The 23026-nt window shown below is 38.6% G+C and overlaps 1 protein-coding gene across 9 annotated transcripts in view; it reads right to left on the bottom strand.

Annotated features, from left to right (window-relative positions):
• The window catches only part of GTF2I (general transcription factor IIi), a 74269-nt gene that overhangs the window by 15992 nt on the left and 35251 nt on the right, over positions 1-23026 (bottom strand). For 6 of the 9 annotated variants that reach the window (XR_004389870.1, XM_030472310.1, XM_030472313.1 and 3 more), the window contains exons 10-21: positions 22581-22640; positions 21752-21808; positions 18787-18849; positions 16975-17076; positions 11003-11068; positions 7870-8053; positions 6025-6083; positions 3952-4023; positions 3090-3273; positions 2677-2735; positions 1077-1148; positions 445-628 (exon numbers count right to left, since the gene is read on the bottom strand). Coding sequence is in view for 8 of the 9 variants with exons in the window: in XM_030472310.1 (XP_030328170.1) it covers positions 445-628; positions 1077-1148; positions 2677-2735; positions 3090-3273; positions 3952-4023; positions 6025-6083; positions 7870-8053; positions 11003-11068; positions 16975-17076; positions 18787-18849; positions 21752-21808; positions 22581-22640 (1162 nt within the window). In the remaining variant the exon portion in view is untranslated. Of the gene's footprint in view, positions 1-444; positions 629-1076; positions 1149-2676; positions 2736-3089; positions 3274-3951; positions 4024-6024; positions 6084-7869; positions 8054-11002; positions 11069-16974; positions 17077-18786; positions 18850-21746; positions 21809-22580; positions 22641-23026 lie in introns of those variants that run through there. The other 3 variants (XM_030472309.1, XM_030472316.1, XM_030472315.1) reach the window with 3 other exon arrangements.

Raw genomic sequence — 23026 nt, 5'->3', positions numbered from 1 at the left:
TTTCTTGGAATTCAGCTGAGCTCCAATTTACGTAACATCAGCTCTCTAAAATGAAATTCTGCTAGAAGCATGGGTGAATCTCCATCTACTATAACCACAAAAAGTTTGATAACATAAAGCTACATTTTATACCCTGTAATTTTCTTCTGGGTTTATTTGAAGGAAAAATAAAAAAGAAAGAAAGAAAAAAAAAAAGGGAGGGAAAAAAGCTTCCAGGAACAAGGCCATTTGCTCCCTAGATCCTTCCTGCATGAATTTTGCAATTTATACATCTACATAAATTTATTAAGGACAGTATATCCTTTCATGAGGTAAATTACGTGCAAAATGTTCTTTCTGTTTCATGGAAACAGAATTTCGGTAACATTTAAAGCCTAAAGTTGCTGGGAAGCGAATCAAATAACTTCAAAATCAGGAGTAAAAATAACTGAATTACAAACATACTTTTTAACAACAAATTTGATTTTGCCACTCCCACGGACAATTCTTTCAAGGCGTGGAATTCCAAACCATGTGGGACTCCGGAAGGGGATTCCTTCTGGCAAGCCTTCGACGTACAAGTACTCAGGGTTTGATTCAAATACAGGATAGGGAACTTTCACTGCCTCTGAAAGCCCCAGAGCTTGGGCTGAAAATAGAGATTTAATGAGAGTTTACACACTCAAATGGGTGGTATTCTATCTCAAGTGATTTTAAGAAGCTTGGCTTACAGAAGCTCTGCTACTCAGATAATAAAAACAAACCCAACAGAAATATTTAATCAGATTTTCTGTTATTTTCTGTAGAATATCTGCAAATGGGGACTTGGTTCATCTTGTTACAGGTAACACCTAAGCCTGCAGTGCCTAATATTTTCTTCTCAGAACTTTCTTAGGCCTAGGATGTTGTAATAAAGTCATTTATGTCAGTTTTAGGGAAGAGTCAGTAAAAAATAGCTAAGAGGAGTCAAGAGTTCCATATCTGTCCTAGTACATTTCTGATGTTTAAATAAGTACAGTAAAATTTAAAACTCTTTTTACAGAAGAGTTTTAAAATGCAGCAGAATTATAAAACAGTTCATTTAACATTTAACTTACCAAACTTCGTATTAAATATCTCTTCTACTTGCTTTCTTAGCTTTGTGATCCTGATGTTCCAATCTTCTTTCACTGAAAACCAGATACATGTCAGAATATTACCCAGTTCTAGATAAAGAGATACATTCAAACACATTTCTTTTAACACAATAACTTGTAAAACTATCAACACAATCAGTCAACAAGGCCACAACAATGAAGTATGATTATTAATGACAGCTTAAACGATACACGTAATCCCCTCTACATAATGGAAAATCTGTTTAAATGTAGTTACGTATTTCAAACATTGGCCCAAGCAGGAGAACTTGTTCTTCAGAGCCTTTAAATGCAGGAAGAAATTATTCTAGTGGCTCTTACAAAGCTGGAATTAATTCATCATAGTGCATAAGAATAACACTCTTTAGAACAGAAGATGAGGATTTAAGGAGTGCTTTGCTAAACATTTTGATTAGCATTAAAAAAAATCATCTTCACTCCTGTTCTCTGTTGCAAATAAAAGCCAAGTATAGGAGCGCTAACCAGAGAAGAAAGCAAAGGACACTAGCAGCATTAAAAAGCACTTCTTCTCTGACAAACAGCATCATAGTTCATTACTTTTTCATCATAACCCACAAATAACAATTATCTGCTCCTGAGGTAAAACCAGAGTTGTGGAAAGCATGCATGAAGGAAGCTATACAGGATTTTTTTTGTTTCCAAATCATATGTTGGACTAACAAATTACCTGACCTAGTTTATTTCTAGCTTCTAGGATTTTCAAGGCAAGATGCAATAATATTTTTTGCAATCTGGCCTACTCGTGACAGATTTCACAGCTGCTTAACACCTGCACATGTGTTTATACTATTCACACGTTGTGGTTTTACCGGCAAAGGAATTAGACTAATGTACTTTAAAAAATTAAAATGTTGTTCACACACTATCTATCGAGGGCACAGGATTACGACTTTGCAACAGAATAATATTTTGATTTAAAAAAGGTCTAATATTCTTTAGCAACATGAAGTTTGCATCTGCAATAAGATCCTCAGCCTTTGCCTGGGAAAATGGTTTTCACTGGGCTCTAAGCCCAGGAGAACGTTTGCTGTGTTTGCCTGGACCCTGGTAAGCTTTGTGGGCATTGGTAACACCAGACTCACTGAGAAGTTAGTAAAAAATACAGAGAAATAACTAGTACAGAAAGAAACATTATTCTGAACATGTAAACAGTCTGAGTTTTAAGAATCATGATCCTTGTACGTCAGTTTTTTCAGAAAGAGGATTCTATTAGCTGTTTTTTTTACTGCTATCATTAACACATGGTGTTATTAATTCATTGTCAAATCTGATGACAATCAGGATTTTGGCAACAAAACCAACCAACAAACCCCACAAAAAAAACCCCAAACCAACCCAATGCTGCCTTCTCCTTCTGCTCCACATTTGTGGCAAAAAGCCATCCATGCTCATCATGATCAGTTTATTCTTTTCAGACCTCATGAAGAGCATGTCAGCACACTCATCAAGGAAGGGTTACTTCTTGAAAACTGTTGCATTGATCCAAATGTGTTCCCCACCAAAACCTTCCCTTCCCACTTGGAGACAGCACCTATCTTACCTGGGGTGTTCGACCTGGGTTGAATAACTTCAGTTGAAGTGACAGTTAGAAGCTCTGGCCTGCAACCAGAAAATAAATAATCTGCCCATTCTTGACGTAAATTAAGTACCACTACCTATCCTGAAAAGAATGGAAAAGTTTGGATTTTTCTATTACGTATTTTACACTTCCGAACATGCTACAAATATATTTTGGAAGACTTGCCCAGATTGCATATATCCACTTTATAAGGCAGAATATTTAATCTGCCTGTTTGGTAACTAGAAACTGAATGCTTTATGACTTAATGAAGCCAAGTGCTTGATGACAAAAAGGAAGTTTTGCTTGGCCTCTTTGTTAAAATAAAAATCCAAACAACCAAAACAGAACAACCCCAACCACAAACATGTTCAGGCATTAAAACAAACACGTACCTTTTGATCACAAATTTTATTCTGTTGCCCACTTGAATTATTTTTTCTAGGCGAGGGATTCCATACCAGGAGGGACTCCTAAAGGGGATGTTCTCTGGCAGTCCTTCGACATAGAGGTCAGTAGGATGGGCCTCGAATTTCTGGTATGGAACAGCTTTAGGCTCAGTGCTCCCCAAGGCCTCGGCTGTTAGAACAAAATACATCAATAATTGGACAGTTTGGCCATCAACCTTTACTAAAAGCTGGCTAAGCTACTGATTCTTCAGGCTGTTGTAATCATTACCTCAGAACCTGGGACAATGCACGATATCTAAACCCAACAGAGCCCAAATCTCAGCACATCAAAGCCGTAAAAATCTACCCTATTGTATCATGTTGCTATTGGGCAGTCCCAATGCTAACTGAAGATTACTGGGTTCTTCACTGGGGCATAAAGCAATGGTATTATCTGAACATTTTAATCTATTATAAAGCATCATGCAACATTTTATTCTAGCTCTTCTGAAGTTGACTATTTTTTTTATATTGGAGAGAACATGAAAATTCACCCAGAAGTTTTCTAATACTAATGGATATAAATAAGCAAATGGTTGTTTTATTCCCCATCAAACGAACAAAACAGGAAGGAATTGAGAGCAATTAGAAGAGCTGTACATATAAGACATACTTTTTTAAACTATGAATTTACCTGGTTGCATAAGCAGTAAAGAAATACATTGCTCTTCACTCAACTGCCAGGATTGTAAATATTTGAAAAAACTGATCAAAGGTCTCTTTCATGCAGATGGTCAAAGGAAATAATGAAAGCAACCTTCAAGAAATACAAAGCCACAAAAGAAAATAATAATAATACTGAACTCACCAAACTTTTTACAGAAGAGTTGGTCTACCATCTTTCTCAGTTTGGTGATTCTGGCATACCACTCCTCTTTCACTGTATTTGAGAGTGACACAGAACAAAACCCAACATTCCCTATCATTTTGGTTGTATCTTCAGTCATTCAGCTTATAGCATGCACAACCACCCTGCATTTCCAGGTGACACAGAAAATACTATGTGGAAGAAGTATGGATTCAACTTGGAACTAGGAAAACCTAGCTTATGCTTCTCCCGCCATTCCTGAACCAAACCATTACTGCTTGACTGGTTTGTCTTGGAGCCAGTATCGGTCTTCTCAGGGCTTCAGGGCTGAGGCCATTTTATAAAATCTTCCTGACAAGCCTATTTCCCACAGGTATGCAAATCGTCTTTCTTCTGCCAACCAAAACACAGCTTCTCTACTCATCCCATTCCTCTCCTTCTCAGGACACAAGCTAGCAGGGGCTACGGACAGAGCAGGATGTTGGACATGAAGCCGCAAAGAGCTGAGAGCAGGGGCTGGTGCTCCATAGCTCTCCCCTGAGATGGCAGCAGACACAAGGAGCAGCAGAGCTACTGGGAAAGAGGGAATCCAAACAGGGAGAAAACAAAACTGAGGAAAAGAGGCTCAGACAGCTCCTGTCGTCTGATCCCTATGATAGGATCAACAGCTTTCACAGATGTTCTCTCAGAAATAACGCAGAGGTCACACATGAATATACTATCATTACAAGCTAGTGAAGACAAGCAACATAGAGTGACTCTTCATAATACTGTGCCATAAAAATGAGTTACGACAAGTTCTCTTAGCTACAGGGGCTTTATGGGATATGTAGTGTACCTGCTTTGTCTTCGTAATCGGTATAACCATATTAAATACAACAAAAACAACAGAGAAAAGGGCTAATTTTAAAACCTACATAAGAGTACAGTTAGGTTTATGACTCAGTCATCAGCCTACCTACTATTTTTGTAGTCAAATTTGGTGCTCGAAGGAACAGTAGGTTATTAAGACTCAAGATACTAGGTTAACTTAGACTGCAGGAAAAGTTTAATTCCTACACACGTGTTAAAGTGACACCCTCATGACATAATTTAGATCTTTAATGTTCACTTTAAGTACAGTCTTTGATACACTTTTTACAACAGAAGACTATGAATATATAACAGAATATAATGGTGCTGCAGTAGTGCAGATACTACCATTTACATGGTTGTGTCCTTGCCTGAACTCAGAATTTCTCTGGTACTCGTAAAAATTCACAGTTCAAGCAGGCTGAGGTTGCCAGTTAGCATTTTGGGGTTGGGAGCAATTTGTTTGCTACCATTGGTTCAGGCACAGAAGCTTTCAACACTTGGTTTAATTGGACAATTAAAGAACCACCCTGAAGCCCAAGAGACAGTTAAGAACAAACTGAAGAAAAAAAACAAGCCCAGAAAAGGAATTTACTAACTAGTGCCCATGCAAAGGGCACAATTCTTTCAAAACTTGATTTTTTTCTTTCTATGCTGAACTTTTTTCTCCCAACTTGAAGGGAAATGAGTTCATGGGTGCTACTCTAGAGCATGCATCTGCTGCAAAACTGGTTAGAATGCATTTTCTTTGCATTACTGTGTGAAAATGGAAAAATAAAAAGTCCCATGATCCAAGCAAGTCAGATTCTACAATAATAAATGTCACTGTAGCCACTATGTTCATTACTGCATTTCAGTTAAATCTAATTTTGGTAAGTACCTTATATAAGCAACTATTCCATCATACAGTTTCCTACCCAGTAAACTCTATCAACTTTGCATTTTCTCTATATCTCAACAGACTAACACTTAGCTCATTGTTCTTCCTTCTGGCCAGCTGAATCAAATCAGTTGATAAAAGTGTTAGCAACACTGGCTTGGACAGTCAGGGGAAAATTGTTGTCACTTGGTAGCTAAAAAGATGCAAAACAAGAGGAACTATTTGCAATGTGTTATTAGCAAAAGTAAATGGTAGCCACTACTATGATGGCGACCACTATAGACAGCACTATGAAGATGAGTAATAGGAAATCACACTGTACGTTTACAACTCACACATACCTCCTGCAACTGGTTTGTCCAATGGCACATCTTCTCGTGTTGAATTCAAAAGCTCATGCCTAAAAGATGAAAGATACATGCTTCAGCCAGCGACATACACTTTGATAAACCAGAAGTTACAGCCTCAAGTTACCACTGAAGGATCAGAAAACCAAAACAAAACGGGGACATCAAGATTCCCAACATTAAATTCCAGTTAATACCAAAGTATTCTAGAGCTGGTTGAAACCCTACTGATAAAAACATTTTTCATGCCCATTGCCATTTTCACCTGAGTCATAACATTTCATGTTAACATACAGATGACATTAAAACTCTCTTAAGCCTGAGATGCACTTCATTAGAAACAAAGATTCAAATCAAAAATTTAACCTTTAAAAATGAAAATCTCAAAGCAGACATTTCTGTTTCCCAAATACATCAAGTTTTACCTATATGAAACCCACAAAAATCTAAAAATTCTGACATTTCTCACTGAGCTGAACTGTTTTTTGAGCTGCTCTGGTTACCACAACATTACAAAAACCATGAACAGTATAAATTACTGTTAACAATTAAGACAAATTTGACAAGAGCAAGTGCACACACTGCATAAATATAAAAAAACTACACATAATGTCCAATTTTAAGTGAGACAAAAAGTAGATCTACTCTCCTTCATCTCTTCTGGTTATCTGTAGGCATTAGGATGACATATAGATGAACATACACATCTAAGTTTGAGAAGCTAGCATCTGTGGTAGAGACAGAATGCACAGAGACATGAGCCTGACCATGCAATCAGCACATTGCCATCCACTTCAAAAACACTTGGCTACACCACTGAACAATAGTACAATGTCAGCTGTTAGTCACAGAAGCTTCATTTAAGCTGCAAATGAAGCTTCTGTGGTGTGAAACATCACATCTGTCTGAAGTGAAGCACAAAACTGTCAAAGGTAAATATCCACCCACTACCAAAGCTGCATATCAGTCTGCCACAGTCATTCCCGCAGTACTGGGTCTCAAAGCGCTCTGCAGCTCCAAGATCCAGCACTCAGCATCTACAGGTGCTGGCAGCTCTCCCTGCATATCCTGAATTCAGGCTCGGTCCAGGCTCCCTTCCAATCCCACCTGCCTTTGCAGAAAGTCATGTCAGGGTTCTTTTAGGAAAGACACCAAGGGAAGAAAGTAGGAAAAGGGGAAGAAAGGAGGAAAAGGGGAAGAAAGGAGGAAAAGGGGAAGAAAGGAGGAAAAGGGGAAGGAAGGAGGAAAAGGGGAAGGAAGGAGGAAAAGGGGAAGAAAGGAGGAAAAGAGGAAGAAAGGAGGAAAAGGGGAAGAAAGGTGCCCAGAGCATTTCATGTCCTCACTTTCAAGGCAGACGATACCCTGCCAGGCTTGCTATGGCAGGCAGTGGAGCCCTCAAGCAGTTTCTACATACATCTAAGGTCTCCTCCCTTCACGTACACTATCTGATCTACCTCCAGACACATAAGGATATGGATCCAACTAAATCACAGGAAGCAGTAGCTATTTTGTCCTCAAGCCAGTCCTGGGAGGTGCTATATACAGATACAGCCATAGACACCTTGATACAGCATTCCAGCAAGAAAAAAATAAAAGCACAAGCTGAAATTTAGGCCAGGATCCTCGGATAGCATAAAATATCCCCAAGTCAATGGCTTTCGACATGTAACAGAGATTAAAATAGTACAAAGAGATCTGTTTATGACAAGAAGTCCGTATTATTGAAGAGACCTGTCTAGATCTCTTTGAAGTTTGAAAGTTCTGGAAAACAAAACAAAGCAGAGTAGATCCAGCAGAAAACTATGAGTAATATAGGGACATGAATACAAAATTCCTTACTTTTTAATCACAAACCGGATCCGCTCCTTTGCTAGAAGTATCCTCTCAAGACGGGGAATGCCGTAGGTGGATGGCCGCCTGAAGGGAATTCCTTCTGGCAGCCCTTCCACGTATAAGTCTTCCACATGTGACTGGAAGAGTGGGTATGGGATAGACACTGGACCTTTTGCTTTTATAGCTTGTGCTTCAAGAAAAAAGGAGAATAAAATCATTAGACTAGCTTGTGGCTCTACTCAAATTCTCTCTTTGATATCACTCTGAAAAACATTAAAACCAGCAACAGGCAATAACCCCCTCAACACATTTAAACATGCAAGCATTCACTGAAGGGGGCTTTTGTTTTATAGCAAAATTAGTCTAATTCACAGTAAACAAGCTGCAGACCTACTTACATATGCAGATTTGCTTTTCCCTTTACCCTGTAAACATTTAATAACAGCGACTGCACCTGCTATAGCGAAGTTTCGCAGTATTTTGGTTTTGTTTAACAGCACATTTTGAAAGATGAAGTTATCTGGACTTAATTATAAACCAACCATGTTTCAGTTCATTAGCTCTGATTATTACTATTCATTACTACTACTGGGTTACAAGAGTCATTAATGCCTTGGAGGAGGGGCACACATCCCTTCTTTTGAGTGAATTCCTAAAGCTTTGGTGTATTTTACAAAGCCAAGGAATCACTAATGAAATAAACAGTATACTTCTAAAGCATGGCCCTACTAATGAAATCTCTGAAGTAAACGAAACACAAATCAGATTCGCCCACAGCTGGAAAATAACTTCAGTGTATTTCTTCAGGTTATAAGGACTGTGTTCACATCAACACACCTATAAGGCTGGCAAACACAGGCATCATGGCTTGCAAATACCAAGAGGGCTGATTTCTTTACGCTCACAGGGGTATGTTAATTCTGCAGGCCATACAACAAGAACTCTCTATTACCATCTGACTGGTCTGCAGAGTTTGGTACATTCTGTTGTTTTGCTCCAGAAATTAGATGCAAGAAACTATTTGAGGAAAGAAGAGCGAAGCTAAGGCCAATTTAAGAGTACAGTGATGTTGTGGCATTTCTGAAAGCAAAACTACCCACAGGGCACCTTTTCAAGCAATTTAAGGTAACGTGAAAGCAGCCTGTGGTTCTGACAGTGGTATATACAAAATGCTTACATTAACTCACAAATTCTTAAAAGCAATAAGACACTTTGGGTTTTAAAGGCATTTGAGTAACGTACTCTTTCAACCACTTGGAAGCAGAACAGTTCCTAGGCATGTTTATCACAAAACAGGGAAGCTTTGAAAATACTGCATGCATCTAAGTCTTATATTCTGATAATACTCTAAGAGGTCTGTAAAGACTCTAAGAACTGTGTTTCAACTAGACTTAGTTTCAACTGCCAAATATAAGACGGCCAAAACTGGAGAGAGTATCCATACATACAGAGATGGACATGAACCTGAAGATGACTCTTAGCAAATAGACTGAAGAAACCCTGTTCAAACCAGTGCCAAAGGAGCCGCAAAACAATCACTGAAAGAGCTGTTGTGTATCAGTGTATCACACCAGTCCTTCATTAGATTAGATTTTTATTGCAGTCATATTCCTCTTCCAAAAAATGGGGAAAAAATGTTATTTTCAGCCCTGGAGGCTGTTGTGTCAAGTGGTGAGAAGCATAACAAGTTCAGCAGACAAGCCTCAGATGGAAACGATAGTTTGTGAACCACAGCCACAGGAAAAAAGATCAAGGACATCTAGATCACTACACAGCATCAAGTAAGAACAGCTTCAGAGTAACAAAAATCCTGTTTGTTTAAGTAAGCGACTACGTTTTTACAAGTGAAAATCTTTATTTCTCTTCAATCAGTAAATGTGTTAGCAAATACTCTTCAGACAGCCTAAGAACATGACCAGCATTGCAGTGAGGCCTCTTAGATTTGGAACCTTACATGTTTTAGAATATAAATCCTCTTGAATATAGCTTTCGTTTTCATAAATTAGACTATATTTGTGAGCCACACTAAAAAGTAATCCCATTTAGTTTACATCTAAACACAAAACTAAATCTATTTTCAGACATGTCACTTGCAATGGATGACAGTGACTGACACTGCTAGAACTGGAGCTACAGAAGCCATCAAATCTGAGCAGCATTCTAGGAATGCTGGATGTCCATAACTCATTTCAGTAAATGAGAAATTGCATGTCCATACAGATAGAAAGAATCTGATATGGAATTGGTTTGCGAATCAATGAAATGTTGTCATCTACGGGGAAAAAGGGGATAATGTAAGACCATATGGCCTGTTATGGAAAGTCAGGAATAGCTCTGTATTCAACAGACTCCACAGGAGATTTTCAGGCTGGTTATGTGTGAACACCAAAACCCAAATTAAAGCAATTTACCCAGAATGATGCTCAAAGGAGCAATTAAAATACTGTCAATCAGATTCTAAGCTGTTTTTACTTGTTGTGAGTTGCTTTCAGTGGGCTGTTTACATATCAGATGCTAGTCACACCCAAAACATGTAGTAACTCCAAATCACAAAGTCCATTCTGAAAGCAATTCCACTTTTCACAGCAGAGGAGCACCACTATTTGTTTTGAAAGTTTTGATGATACAGTTTTAGGCTGTGATATGCGGACACAAAATACATCTAAGTGCAGCATCTACAGACAAATTCCAAAGTCTAAGACGTGTGCTTGTTTTTCTCTCCAAGATCCATTAACATATGATTGTTGCTTCACTGCAGATCAATCATAACCAGAGAGAAAAGTCAATCAGTAGTAATCTCTCCCCAGAGCCATTTTAAAAGATCATTTCACTGAAGAACTTGGTGTAAATACAAAAAAAAGGGCAGCTCTCTCAAATGTGGGTGCCCAAGACATGAGCATGCTGGAGCTCCAGGAAACCCAGCACAACTGAAAGATAAAATAAAATTTCTCACTTAGATGCCAATTTTGAAATTACTCTGCTCATTGAAAAAGCTTCTTTCCCCAGATTTAAGTCTTCTGACAATATTTAACCCTTTGGTGCTGTCAGTACCGGCGCATTCCTGAACCAACAAAAGACGCATGTGATCTAGGTGTCAAAGGAGTAGAAGCAATTGCTTGGAAAGGAGTGTAACACATACCATATTTTTTCTCAAACAGTTCTTCAACTTGCTTTCTCAACTCTGTAATTCGTGCATTCCATTTCTCTGCAAGGAAAAGAAGAGGACATGTCAGACTACAAACCAAACTGAGAATCTCCTGTAAAATCTATGTTACTGCCAACTGAAATAAGCAGTGTGCTTTTACTACTCACTTGCACACAGGTGCCTGTGAGGGTGCTGAGGTGCTGGCACAGGGTGCCCAGAGAAGCTGTGGCTGCTCCACCCCTGGCAGTGTCCAAGGCCAGGTTGGACACAGGGGCTTGGAGCAACCTGCTCTAGTGGAAGGTTGGAACTCAGTGAGCTTCTAACCCAAACCATTCTGTGATTCTATGAGTATACTATAGGCTATACCTTAAATTATATGGATACATTCAGAAAGAAAAAGCATAGAATAAAATCTTCAAGATTAATTCCTAAACCTCTGCAGATGTGAAATCAAGTCTAAAAAAACCCCACAAACCAGGCTAAAGTAACTTCCAAAAATGGTTTCTCTTTGAAAGCTCGGTCAGCAGCTCTCACTACTGCCAGGGTAAAGCCAGCTTGCAGCTGCTGTTGATAATTATCTAAATCTGGGTGCTGAAAAGCCTAATTAGTGAAGCTTGATAAAGCTTAGAGACAGTACATGAAGTTGTTTTGGCGCAAATCTGTACAACTGTCTGGGTCAGGAGGCATTATGCCATCCTCTACCTTAATCCAGTATTTCTCTAAGTCCTGATGTTGCAAAACATCCCCATAAATCCTATTTCTGAAAGCAGTTACAGGCTGCAAAGCAGAAGCTATCCAAATCCAATCGCGTGTTCCATGGAAAGCTGGATTAAACAAGAGAATTTTAACATCTAATTTTCTGCCTGTGACAGAGAGCACATGTTTTCAGAGCCTTCTGTACTGCCTCAATGCTTTTAGGAAAGTGCCACAACTCTTTTGTAGATGGTACCAGATGCTCGCTGGCCTTTGAAGAATGAGTTAATAAGCGAGTGTACTTACACCTTATTTCTTACACCAAACACTTGAATCTAACTAACTACAGATGTCAAAAAAATTCTGCAATTCAAGCTGTTACGCTTCCAGTTGTCGAAAAATTCTTATATCAGACAACACAGAGAATTGAATTTCAAGTCCGTATCGAAAGGGGTTTAAATATTCATTCTCAGACCAACACAGACATCTTTGGTTTCCATGTTTAAGCTTATGTTTTTCTAATGTAATTTCATGGATATCATGAAACAGGACAGCATGCTTCAGATGTGGTTAAGGATAAGACCTTGTTTAGAGGGGAAAGGGTGATTTGGCATGCTGCCTTGCATCCACACATAAACTCTTCATTCTAGTCACCTGGCATATCACCTACATCAATTCATCTGGTTATATTTTGAAATAACATCCTTGTAGATAAATCGCTTTAATTGCTTCTGCCACCCTTTTTTACTGCTATTCTGCAGTGCACGGCTTCTTAGCTTATAAAAACATCTTGAGCTCAATATTTTCTATTCCTGTGTCATTTCAACCTTGTGATATTTCCCCTTTCTTTGACTACAGATGCATAGCCAGATGAAGCTCTTCCTGATTGCAGCACAACCTCTGACAGCATGTTCTGTTGACCAATGGATTTGAACATGGATTAACACCAGCTTTACCAGTAAGAGTCTGGAAAATATGAGTCAGAATTTAGTGGCCTAAAGCGGAAACCCCGCTTTACTGAACAGAGCTGGCGAACACACATGGACAGCCCGGGGTCAAGGGTTTTGAAGGGCACTTGTGTGATGATAGATTGTAACCTGTCACAGAGTTGAGATCCCTTCAGTTCATCAAACTCCAAGGCAAACTCAGCAAACCATCTCCTCTACCTTTTGATCAGGCATTGGAACAGGCTGCCCAGGGCAGTGGTGGAGTCACCGTCGCTGGAAGTGTTCACAAACCGTGTAGATGAGGCCCCTAGTGACATGGGTTAGTGGTGGCCTTGGCAGTGCTGGGGGAACGGTTGGACTTGATGATCTTAAAGGTCTGTTCCAACCTAGTTGATTCTATGAAATGTCAGGCTGGTTTTCGTCAGAGGGAGCACTGCCAAAAGCATGTCATACCATATTACAAAGCAACCATATAAAAGTATATAAATAATACTGTTCTGAATAGTTGTTGCTGCAGTTTTAGGAGAAGCTGCTCCCACACAGCCTGGTCTCCCTCTGCTTGTTAGCATGCTCACAAGAGTGTTCCTACATGAGCCATTAAGTTGTCAAGGCTTCATTTTTCTCAATTACCAAACCCCACAATCACTGGCCAAATATTCCATGTGGCTCTTTTCAAGCTACTACTTCCATGCTGCTCTCCCTTCTAATGGCAACACTACAGGGATTAAAAATCAAATATATCACAACACAGGCATGTTTATTTGAAATGGTGGACACATAGAAAAATGCTATTAAAAAAAATCATAAACTGAATCACGTTTTGATCAGCACACTAGTTTGGGGGGGTTTTAGCTACTTTTGTATTTCATGAGTAAATTGTCAAGGTAGACTACAGGGAAATTTCAATACTCAGAGGAGTTATCAAGTAACTGGCATGATTTAGATCGGATTCTCAGCATTATTAACTCCTTGGATTCAGACCAATTACTGTAAAGACATTCTTTTGTCACACTGTGTTCACATAGCAAAGTTGAAGACCTACCCCAAAGCTAAGCTGATACTCTGTTTTGGTAACCACTCTGCAAAGCAATTCAGTTTTCCCACAAGCACCAAGATGAAGTCGTGGCTTCCTTCAATTCCTATATATACACCTTCCGGTACATGGGAAACACCATCTGCATTAAATAACAATCCTGAAAACTTCCCTAGGCTGTCCACAGTCTCTTCAATTTACCCCATTCTGTATTCCCTGGGGACATGCTCCTGATAACATTCACTACAGTAGGGACAACTGTACAGCACACACGAAATGATGCTCAGGTACTAAGCACATTCCCATTACCATCAATATGCCATACAGTACTCTGTGGGGGAAATAAAATGGAAAACATACAGCAATTCTAAGCATGCTGCAGCTGGCAAAACCTGTGTTCAGTGGTGTGTCAAAATGGGGAAAAACTATGCACACTTGCCATCACTGTCACCGTGAGACAACAGCTAAGGGGACTTTTTTTCCACTAAAATGGTATGACACGACAGGTTGGGTGGAGAAGCGACTCAGAGCAGCCCTATGGAGAACAACTTGGGGGTGCTGGTCGATGAGAAACTGAACATGACTTCAATGTGTGCTTGCAGCCCAGAAACCACCCATGTGCTGGGCTGCATCAAAAGCAGCGTGACCAGCAGGTCGAAGGAGGTGATCCTGCCCTTCTATTCTGCTCTCATGGGACCCCACCTGGAGTACTGTGTGCAGTTCTGGTGTCCTCAATGTAAGAAGGACATGGAGCTGCTGGAGCAAGTCCAGAGGAGGCCATGAGGATGATCGGGGGCTGAAGCACTTCCTGTACAAAGACAGGCTGAAAAAGTTGGGGCTGTTCAGCCTGGAGAAGAGAAGCTGCGTGGAGACCTCATAGCAGCTTCCAGTATCTGAAGGGGGCTACAAGGACGCTGGAGAGGGATTCTTCATTAGGGACTGTAGTGATAGGGGTGTAGGGGTAACGGGTTCAAACTTAAACAGGGGAAGTTCAGGTTGGATATAAGGAAGTTCCTTACTGTGAGGGTGGTGAGGCACTGGCACAGGTTGCCCAAAGAAGTGGTAAATGCTCCATCCCTGGCAGTGTTCAAGGCCAGGTTGGACAGAGCCTTGAGCAACATGGTCTAGGGTGAGGTGTCCCTGCCCATGGCAGGGGGTTTGGAACTAGATGACCTTAAGGCCCTTTCCAACCCAAACCATTCTATGATTCTATGATTCTATAACTGCAAGACACAACAAAGCTTCCGAGCTTTCAATAAAATGTCTAAGAAAGCAAAAACCATTGTGGGAAGAGATTTTTACTGACAAAGTCAGTTCCTTTCAGCAAAGATATTTTTAACCTTAAATAGTTGGTTCAGAAATATTTTGGAAATCCCCTCCCAAAGATGATGAATTTCTATCAAGCATTTCACCAGACACTTTTCATTCCTCCCCTTGGTTACAATAATTTAGTTTTCCACTTTGTTCTCCTGTTTCCACGAAACAAAGAGCACTGCACATTTTTCACAGTTTCTGAGGCCACGTGGGGTACCTGATCTCTGACTCAACCAAGACATACAGGAAGTGTCTCCAACTCACAGCTATCGAACATCTAGATCTCATCAATGTTATGTAAAATACTGCAAGTCCTTATCAGATGAGACAGATTTATCTCTCAAGCCTCCATACCTTCTTTTTTAGTCTTCTGGATGCATGTGCCTTTGTCATTTTACAGCTATTCATGACAGAATTAAACACCTCCTTTCTCCTGTCTAATTATCCAATACTAGACTTCATTAGACAAATGTGTGGAGTCTTATGAAATGTCCAAACAGCAACACTGCAATTACCAACAGTTGCTCTTTTTTTACTTTACAGCAAATGAAGTCTGTTTCTCCATAGCTTCTCAAATTCATTTTGTTTTAACCAGAACTTTCAACACCATTAGGAAATACCACTTTCTGTAGGTGAACTCCAACAGTGATGAGGGGCAATAACCTCAATACAATTTAGGAAGTTCAGGATGTCTGAAAATCCTGTGAACTACAAAACAACTGTGATCTGACAGCACAGCAGGTGGCTAAGAGCAAAGTTTTCCTGAGAACAGCCCAGAGAGGTTATCTACATCAACTGAGAAGTAACAGGGAGCGGGTAAGTTGTGAGATGTTCTTTAACTGGAGTCTCAACGTTGCAAGCTCAACACAAATTTTTATCATCTTAATAATAATTACCTTTGCACTCCATGTCTCTCTTTGCTCTCCACTTCACTGTTTATTCCCTTCAAGCTGGCCTGCCAAGCTTAGATGCTGTTTCCTACTAAGGGAAAATAGTCTTGCAAAAGCTTCTGCAGTATTAACTGCTCAAGCTTCTCTACTAATGTTGCCATTATGTTCTTCTGACCCAACCAAAACTAACTAATGCTATATGTGGAATTGCCTATTACTAGTAATGATCATTAGAGAATAGAGCTCTGAACAATGTTTTCATTTCATGTATTTTTCATGAATTTAGCATGAAATAACATGTTTCACACAAAACAGATGTCAGAAAGTTCCATGGGGATTTTTCAACTGAAGTCAAATCCCAGCATTCCTAATAAACATCTCAAACACTGTGCCAAAAGGACATGTCCCTCATTGTGCAGAACCTTGCAGAAGTACACAGATTCATGGGCTATCTGCCAGAAAACCAAACAAAACAAGAAACAAATAAAAAAAAGGAGAGGTATATGCTGCAACAAATCCCATGGGAAATGTCTTTAACCAGAATAACTATGGTGTGTGGATGCATTTCTGCAGTGAGAACTTTAGAAAAGCTATCATGAAAGAACACTACCAGAAAGACCCCAACTTTGTGTGTGTCCACAGGGATCAAGGCAGGCTACTTGCCATACCAGAGTCATTTGATTAGCTTCCCAAATCTGGCTCCCTCAGCACATCTTGTTCACAGCATGTATTAAAGAGCAGAGAGGCAGGTTCCTGACCTCTGGTATGTCTTGATTCAGTGCACTAGTGAATTCAGTCTTATCTTTTTGTCCAAGAAATCAGCAGACAAAAATAAAGACTTATTTTTATTTTATTAAATTACTTGCGGTGCCTGTTTAGATGGTTACTTTGAACAATGAGAAACAACAGAGGTAGCCGAGGATGATGATGATACTACTGCAATATATCTGCAAAGAACCTTGGGGTCTTAAATGAGTATTGGCACTGGTGTGTCTCACTCCTGCAGTATGAAATTGTCTAATAAACATAAAAAAAAAATTGTCTTTTCATAAAATAGAGAGACAAAAAAATCTTTAATTCTTATCTTACCAAAATTGAACTCTCTCACTTTTCTTCTCCCAGTATTGGCAGCTTCATTAGGTGACTCAGTGTTCTTCGGTCTCTTGTTAGGGGGCAAGTAGTCATCATCATCTTAAACAAACATAAAAATATCATTGTTTTAATGTCCAGAGAACTCATGTGCAATGTTGGAACTGCTTTGAATTTCAGAGCTCTAATGCAAGTAATGAACTGTACTTTATCAGGGCATCAAACTTTGCAATGAATTACTCATCTGAGTAATTTTAGGAAGCTACTGGACTGAGTAGGAACAACTTGACTAAGAGAGCCAGCACAAAGCATAGAATAGCAAAAAGCAAAGCTGCTTCTGTACATCCAAGGAAAGACAATATGGTGTTCTGAAACACGACTGGACATCTCATGATCATAAAATGACCACACAACAGCAAACAACATCAGTAAATAAATTATGTAGACAGAGACTAAGTTTTTTACCTAGTTGGAAGTATCCTTCCATTATTAAGTCTTGACAGTAGCCAGGTTTTATCTTGAAGAGCTCAAATATGTTAAAACTGGTTTCAATCCAATGTAAAAAACTGATGGAGATAACTAAAATTTATTTAACAGGTCAACCCTACCTCAATCACATATAGACAGAGGGGGGAAAACTGCAAACCCCAGGTATTTTTCAGTGAGCTGCTACTTAGCCAGTCACTTCCCAATCCAAAACACGAACTTCCCTACCAGTTAATGAGTTTTTAAGACTGTCCAATTACCAACACCTGCAACCTTAGAGAAAAGAAATGGTTAAAGCAGATAAAGAAAATTAATTTCACATATAGAATAACATCTGCCCAGGTCATAGGATATAGTTCGCTTAGGACAAATAGTATTACATATTGACATCTCTTGCACCCATGCAGTTGTATCATATTCTGTTAGAGAAAACCTTTTCAGAGCATTTTTACTTTTGTGGTAAAAGCCTTTACATATACACAGCACTTCATGACTGTTCTCTTACCACCTTTTCTGTTGAGAGTAAAATAATTTAAGAATTAGTTTACTGCTGAATTACAAAAAGGTGAAAGTAATGCCAAAGTGTCAACTTTGTCCTAAAATGCATTGCCTAATTTCTAAATTGCTAATTTGTCGGTCTTAATCTTACCCATTCCAGAAGCAAGCATTGCAAAAGCCAATCTCAGAAGTGTTTTAAAGCAGTTACAGGACATGTAATTCACAAACACAAGAAATACAGCTGACTTTCAACCAACATCCTAGCATGAAAACAACATGGACACTGGTTAGTGGCTTTAGTGCTATTTAGATGAGAAAGGGAGGTAGTAAGGATAAAGGGGTTTATCTTATATTTATCAATATTAGACAAATAAATTGAAGCTTCTCTTACACCACTTGTAACACCATTTCTAGTTTGGTACAATTCTTCCCAAAAGCTAGTGTTAACTAGAAATTTTGCATAAGCACAGTGTGCTTATAAAGCAACATGTTCTTCAGAATGAATGCTGTAACATCTTTTTAAAATCTAAATTAATGGATGTTAAATAATGAGTAGTCTTCATTACCAGTGCTTGAAATGTATGTGCAAGATGCAAATCTCTGTCACGCATTTCAAAACCAGCCCAGTAAGTCCAATATGCTTCAGTATACTGTGGTTTTATAAAACTTCTGGACTGGATAAGTTTACCAAGCATTGCACGATCCAAACTGCAGTCAACACTGGCACATAATCCTGTTTATACAGTGCCAAGTAATGTAGGCATTTTAAAACATTTTTTGGACATAAAAATACTCAATGGACTGAAATCAATGAACTGGAGAACTAACCTTCAATGGTGACCTCGACCTCAGGATCCTCACTTGTTTCTGAAGGGACATGCTGGGAGGAATCTGAAGGGGGGAAAAACCAGGACGACTGAATGATGGACACAGAAAAGATTTTTAACCAAACCCTCCATGATTTTGTATTTAAACTAGCACTTGTCAAAGAAGCCCCTGGCATTCACAGCATGCAACAAAACCAGGAGCAAAGATATCCTACCACAAGCATTTAAGCAATTCTAGACAAGGGTAAATACTTGCTAAATTGTGTGTGCAGCAATGCAGAGTTGGTGTTAACGACAGTAGGAAATTCCTTATTCTTGGCTTAATAGGATTAATATGATTATAAATATTTTTCTCTTTGTTATCAAGGATTACTGAAAATATAAACAAAGGCTGCATGCCGTTACAGATGATATATTTCTCTTCCATTTATCGTAATGAGTAATTGTTGCACTATAATGATTTCCATAACAGGCTGCAAGGCCAACAGTGAAAAATGAGAGGGAAATTCATGATCACAATGTGTTCATTGGGGTGGTCTGCACCAACGTAATAAATAAGATTAGGCCTATCAATGCTCCGTGGGAGAAAGAGCAATTTGCACTTAACAGTAGTAAAGTTTGAAAAAATGAAGCTAATTGTACTGGAAACTATTTCACAACTAAGTAGCAGTGTATGAAGGTATATGTTTAAATTACCCTGGCAGAGTGATGCTGTGTTTGTGCATTTTGAAGAAAATCTTCTTTCAGATCTCTGTAAGCTGGAAGTACGATACCGCTTTGGGGGCAAGTCTGAAGGAATCTCTGTTTCAAAGGCTCTTATACATGATGTTGTATATATTAGAGATTCAGCAGTATCTACAAATATAACTGGAGTATATTTGCACTATGTCTAATATAACATCTAGTTCATGGAAAACACAGTGTGATGTTTTGATCTAACTCAGAGTGAGTACAGGGTAGATAACTAGCAAATGAGAAGCACAACAAAAGGAAAGAATTAGGAAGCAATGGTCTTTTAGTAGATATGAACAGAAAGTATGGTCATAAAAATGACTATCACATCAACTGATTACTTAGAACCATTTTTGAGAGCATCAGTAAAGTATAAAAAAAACACCTGAAGAAATACAACTTCTGGAAATTCAGGAACAGCCACAAAGACTGGCAAATGAAATTTTCATTTCTATGAAATGGTCCATCTAGTCCAGTAAGAAATCCCTGAGAAATAGTCATAATTAAGAGAAATGTGTAATTATATCAAAGCAGATGGCAACAAAGTTCTGGAAGAAAACTCCCAGATGGGACATTTCTTCTGAAGTCATACTAAACCAACTGGTTTAAACACTAAAGCGAGGTGTTTGTTTTTTAAACGAAGTATTATCATCACTAGGTATTTTTTTGCTGCTCTTAAGCAGCAGCTGCCTTCACAGTTCTAAATGTTGCCATTCATTGGCATTGCCTCCAGTTTCTTAAATGTGATTTCATTCAGTTTAAACCAATTTATTTTGATGCACATAACCTGATTGCTGAATTTCAGTCACACCATGCTCCCCACTCATTCGATGTCACTGAGATCTCAGACACCTTCATCAGTGACCACTAATCTGGGGGATTCCAGGCACTCGTTAGTTTTGCCACTTCTTTTTTCACCATCTTGTCAAGGTTACTGGAGGGGAAAAACAGTGAAAACCCCCAGTGATATACACCAAAAGATATGTTCATAAATCCCTCTATTGTTTTCCTTTGCAGAAAATCATCTCTGCAAATCTTCTGCATCACAGGCTGCAGCTTTCAGGCAAACTTTTGGAGGAACTTTAAATGCTTATTATATGTGCTTCTTTAATAACAGTTAGAAGGATGGGAGACGTGGTCTAGGGTGAGGCATCCCTGCCCATGGTGGGGGGGGGTGGGTTTGGAACTAGATGATCTTAAGGTCCTTTCCAGCCCTTACTATTCTATGATATACACCAAAGACTTCATAAAATCCAAACACTGTCATTGATTTTCCTTTCTCACTCATTTTTGTGAGGATCAGCAACAAATAATTTCATTTTACAGAACCCAGACAAGACTTTCTATGCTGTATGCCTATTTAAACAACAAATGAAATTTAAGTTAGACTGTTACCTGCAATTTTTAGTCACTGCCTATAGACTTTTTCATAAATACTAACCTTCATGAACAACAGGTTTATTCTATTCAGCAAAACCAGTGCAACTTTCAGCACATCTCTTACAGAAACTTGCAAAGAAAAACAGATTTGAGAAAGGGGTGTGTAACAAAACTATATTCTGACACTCAGAATCTGTAGCTGTAAAGTTCTACATAGTCAAAATCAAATCAAAGTCCAGCGTCTTGGCCATTTCGTAAGACACCTCCCTTTCCTCAGGCTCTCTTCACAGTCAGGCATAAAGCTCAATGGCATTGTGCTTAGAAAAACAAAGTACCTAGATTATTTTTTCTCAAATAAGTCGAGTTCGCAGTGCAGTCAGCAAGAGAAATGCTTTTAAATTTCATGTAATGGTACCCTTAACTATGGTGATATTTACCTTCAAAGCAAAACTAATGGGATTTGCAAGAATGAGTATTGCTGCTAGCATAACTTGGCCTTAAATACTCATGACTCAGGTTTGAAAGTCAGGTGCTTAGAATGAAACTAACTACAGAATGATGTCCTTTTAACATCACGTCAAAACATTAAATGCTGGGTGACAAGCACCTCACAATTTATGATTTAAAAGAATGACAACTCCCATCACAACTTGTTTATAGTAAGCTGCAGAGTGGCATGATTTCAGAGGTTAAAAGCAAAACAAAACAAAAAACCCCAAAGCCAACCTTGTGGAATGGGGAAGAGAATATTTGGGGATGTACAACTTTAAGGTGCCATCTTTTCAAATATTTCTGTAAAAAAGCATCCAATGATGTTACTTTATTCTCATGAAAAAACATTTTGTATCTCTAACCTTCTACTGGTATTTCCACATCTGTTCCTTCTCTGCAATCGGAACCCTGGTGGCTTCCTTTAGACAAATATAAAGTAGAAAACATACCATAATAAAAATAGAAAAGGAACTTTTAACATCGACTACTGAAAGTAAGGATTTTCATAAGCAAAAAATCCAGAACTATAATGTCCACATGAATAAAATAGAGAAGGCTCAATTTCTGAATCTTAAAACTTTTTAAGAGCAGGAGCACTCTGACTTCATAAAGACATTCATAGGCTGAAATACAAATTAGTATTTTCTAGTGTTTGCAAACGGGCAAACTAGTATTTTTTATGCAAACTGTAAGAAGCTAAAATAAATGCACAATTTGGAGGAAAATTTATTTAAGCTACTGTTCAGATTCAGCAAGGAACTCCTTCCACTAAATACAGACTTTCCATGTACTTTTTTCTCCATGTGCCTGTTCACCTCACACACAGTTGAATGAAATGATCAAGCTGTATTCATAATACATAAGCAGAGGTTTATTAAACCTTCTAATCAATTATGAAACTGGCTGAATTTCTTGATAAACATATCATTCCACACAAATTACTAATACTTTAGACTGATTGACCTGATGTTCCTTTTCCAATTTAAAAAGGAAAGACATGAGATTCCCTTTCTGTATGTCTCTTTACTGGGACACCTGAAAATTAAGGCAACTTAAATTTCCTTTCTGTTGAAGTTTAAGTTCCAATACCCTAACTCTTACTTCAAATAGAGGAAGGAAAGCCCTGGAAAGTGAAATTCACACATTCAATTTCCAATATAGATGTGAGAAAAATACAATTAAAAGATCTACCTGTATAACTTTTTGCAAGAGCAATTTTTTCATCCATCTCTGATGTTTCGGAAGGGCCTGCTTGGGAACAAAGAGAACATCTCACATCAAACACACTTTTCCAGTCCATAGAGGAATTTGCCAAATAACTCTGAATATATCACATACTTGTTTCATACTTTCTGTAATGTTGAACTTTGGAAAGACTGTGTGAAATATTAAAAGTCTATAAATCCTTACTTATACAGTTCAACAAAATAAACATCTTGAGGAGGTAATGGCAGGGGTGTGCATTTCTTGACTACTGAACAGTCAGAAACTCATGCAGCACAGCAGGTTTTCAATTTTTTTTGGTGTTAATAAACTTATTTAGAAAATGAAATGTTGATGGTTCTGCCCTTTCCCAATGATTTTTAATCAGCTAAATCTTTATCCTGTTTGTAAAAATTTGTACTCCTAGGGAGTCC

Source organism: Strigops habroptila (assembly GCF_004027225.2).
Source record: "Strigops habroptila isolate Jane chromosome 13 unlocalized genomic scaffold, bStrHab1.2.pri S16, whole genome shotgun sequence".
Lineage (NCBI taxonomy): Eukaryota > Metazoa > Chordata > Aves > Psittaciformes > Psittacidae > Strigops > Strigops habroptila.
This window is presented reverse-complemented; position numbering and strand designations above follow the sequence as displayed.